Source organism: Sinocyclocheilus rhinocerous, unplaced genomic scaffold, assembly GCF_001515625.1.
Source record: "Sinocyclocheilus rhinocerous isolate Xijiao unplaced genomic scaffold, SAMN03320098_v1.1 scaffold1523, whole genome shotgun sequence".
Lineage (NCBI taxonomy): Eukaryota > Metazoa > Chordata > Actinopteri > Cypriniformes > Cyprinidae > Sinocyclocheilus > Sinocyclocheilus rhinocerous.
The window spans coordinates 124,564-127,256 of record NW_015641012.1 but is presented as its reverse complement, the minus strand read 5'-3'; the positions used below and the strand labels follow the sequence as shown (position 1 = coordinate 127,256).

General features: G+C 34.3%; 1 protein-coding gene across 1 annotated transcript in view; it reads right to left on the bottom strand.

The window, feature by feature from the left end:
- The window catches only part of LOC107753482 (kinesin light chain 1-like), a 29,749-nt gene that overhangs the window by 10,395 nt on the left and 16,661 nt on the right, over window positions 1–2,693 (bottom strand). The window contains exons 9-10 of the mRNA XM_016569635.1: window positions 1,964–2,063; window positions 95–144 (exon numbers count right to left, since the gene is read on the bottom strand). Of these exons, the coding sequence (XP_016425121.1) occupies window positions 95–144; window positions 1,964–2,063 (150 nt within the window). The remainder of the gene's footprint in view (window positions 1–94; window positions 145–1,963; window positions 2,064–2,693) is intronic.

Genomic DNA, 2,693 nt, shown 5'->3' with positions numbered 1-2,693 from the left:
ACACACACACACTCTCTCTCTCTCTCACACACACACACACACAGAGACACACACACACACGCACACACAAATACATGTGCTGGCAGAAACCTACTTTGCTCTCTTGTCTTTCCTCAGCGTGCATCCAGATGGGTTTATTTTCAGCTGCAGACACAGAGAAACAGTTCTGCTACTGTAGTCAGCCATTTCAAAAACGCACCATAGTAAAAACAGAGACAGTTTCTGCCAAACATTATAGTTACTACTGTAAAAGCATGCTTATTTTTTGCTATGCTGTTTCCCAGGCATTCTGAATGGCTTGTCTGTGATATTCTGGTTTCTAGATATGACTGGGTTCCTCCTTCACTTTTTAATTTAGGTTACAAAGGTTAAAGGAGTTTCATAGTTAAATTCAACACTTGTTCAAATCACTATGTGTATGTATGGAAGCTTGTTCCAACCACTGAATAAAAGTAAAAAAGTTAATTGCGACATTTTATCTCACAATTCCGACTTTTTGTTTCTCGCAATTGCAAGTTTACATCGTGCAATTCAGATTTTTTTCTCAAAATTGCAGGATATAAACTCGCAATTACGAGTCATAAAGTCGCAATTGTAAGAAAACAGACAGTCTTTTTCACCTAGAATTGGACTTTATAACTCGCAATTCCTACTTTTTACTGTATCTCGCAATTCAGACTTTTTTTTTCTTAGAACTGTGATATAACCTTGCGAATTGGACTTTTTTTTTTTTTTAATTGCGAGATATAAACTCATAAACACAGTTGCGAGTAATAAAGTCAGAATTGCGTGTTATAAAGTTAGAATTGTGATACAAACTCGCAATTGTAAGAAAATAGGCAGTACTTTTTCCCTCAGAATTGGATTTTATATCTCTATAGTAAATAAGACATAATTGTGAGAAAAAAAAAATCTGAATTGTGAGATATAAACTCGCGATTGTGAGAAAAATGGTCTAAATTGTGAGTTTATATCTCGCAATTTTGACTTTATAACTTGCAATTGTGAGTTTATATCATGCAATTCAGAAAAATAGTCAGAATTGAGAGATAAAAAGTCGCAATTACCTGGTGGAAACAGGCTTCCATACGTATGGGACCTAACAATAATTGTAGTTCTTGAACCAACAGTCCACCAGGTGAACATGTATTAAAAATATCAAATTTGGCATGAACATGAAACAGAAGATATAGAAAATCAAGTTGATTTATTGAAATCAAGTGTGAAAGCAACATAAAAATGATTAACAAAATCATCCAAATCAAACAACAGACAAATTGGCCTATTCTTGAGGGATAATCAATTTTCTGATATAAAGAAAACAAAATCAAATGACAAAAAAGGATGAGATTTTGAAAAGAAAAGTCACACATGACTTAACACAGAACTTCAGCTGAAAGTTTTACAACTTCCACGAAGTAAAAGAGAGGGAAATCACAGAGACAAACCATCTGTTCAGCTGTTCGTACACTAAAGTGCTTTGCACTTCTGCCTTCGCATTTATTTTTGAGACATTCACGTTGAGTATTTTGCCTGGCACAGGCAAGCAGTTCACTAATATAGCGTCCATATTTGAAAGCCAATTCATCTTCACAGAAAAACATATATACATATTTGGCAAGAACATGTAACATTCAGTCCCAAACCCTTCCGAGTGTGAATTAATCCTATATTTCATGGTACTAAAAAGATGTTTTATTGGTTTGTGTTTGCTCCTGGATTTCTGTGAAATCCACGGCTCACAGTGAATGGTAGTAAACCAGAGGTCAGGTGTGCAGAAAGGTCACGAGATCAAGAGTCACACGCTGGCTGGTGAAGTCATCAAAACGCATCATTCAGCAATGACAACAGTTCAGTTTTATATTGTTGCAAAAAAAGAGAGAAAAAAAACTTTTGTAAGAAGGAAGCATGCAGTCTGTCAGCTAATGAATAATGAAGAGCCATACTCAGGCATTGATCGTACCATCTACAGATCCAAACTCTTTCTCGTGGGCGCGCGTCAGGATCTCTTTGTAGAGGATCTCAGCTTCCTTGTACTTGCCCTGTTTCAGATAGCATGAAGCCTGCAGGGAAATAAAGAAGCAATTTTACAATTATGGCATACACTTAAAATACAGTGGTATGTATGATTAATTCTGTTAAAGATTATAGATAAAATGTATAATTTTTTAAATGGTGCATTATGTGCAAGGAAGGAAAAAGGAGATGCACTGTGAATATTTACATATAATTTAGCACAATAAATTGTACTGTACATATTATATTCTTATATGTCACTATAAAGTGTAGATAGTATTTAGATATATAATACATCTATATAATACGATATCTATCTATCTATCTATCTATCTATCTATCATCTGTCTATCTATCTATCTATCTATCTATCTATCCATCCATCTCCATCCATCCATCCACACACACACAAATATAATACATAATAATACATATACAATATCTGTTATACTATACAATATCTATCCATCCATCCATCCATATCTATCTATCTTCATGTGACACTGAAGACTGGAGTTATGATGCTGAAAATACAGCTCTGATCACAGGAATACATTACCTTTTACAATATAGTCACATAGAAAACTGCTATTTTAAATTGTAAAAATATTTCACAATATTAATGGTATCTGTGAGGATTTCCAGTCAGGATTTAGACCGTATCATAGTACCGAGAC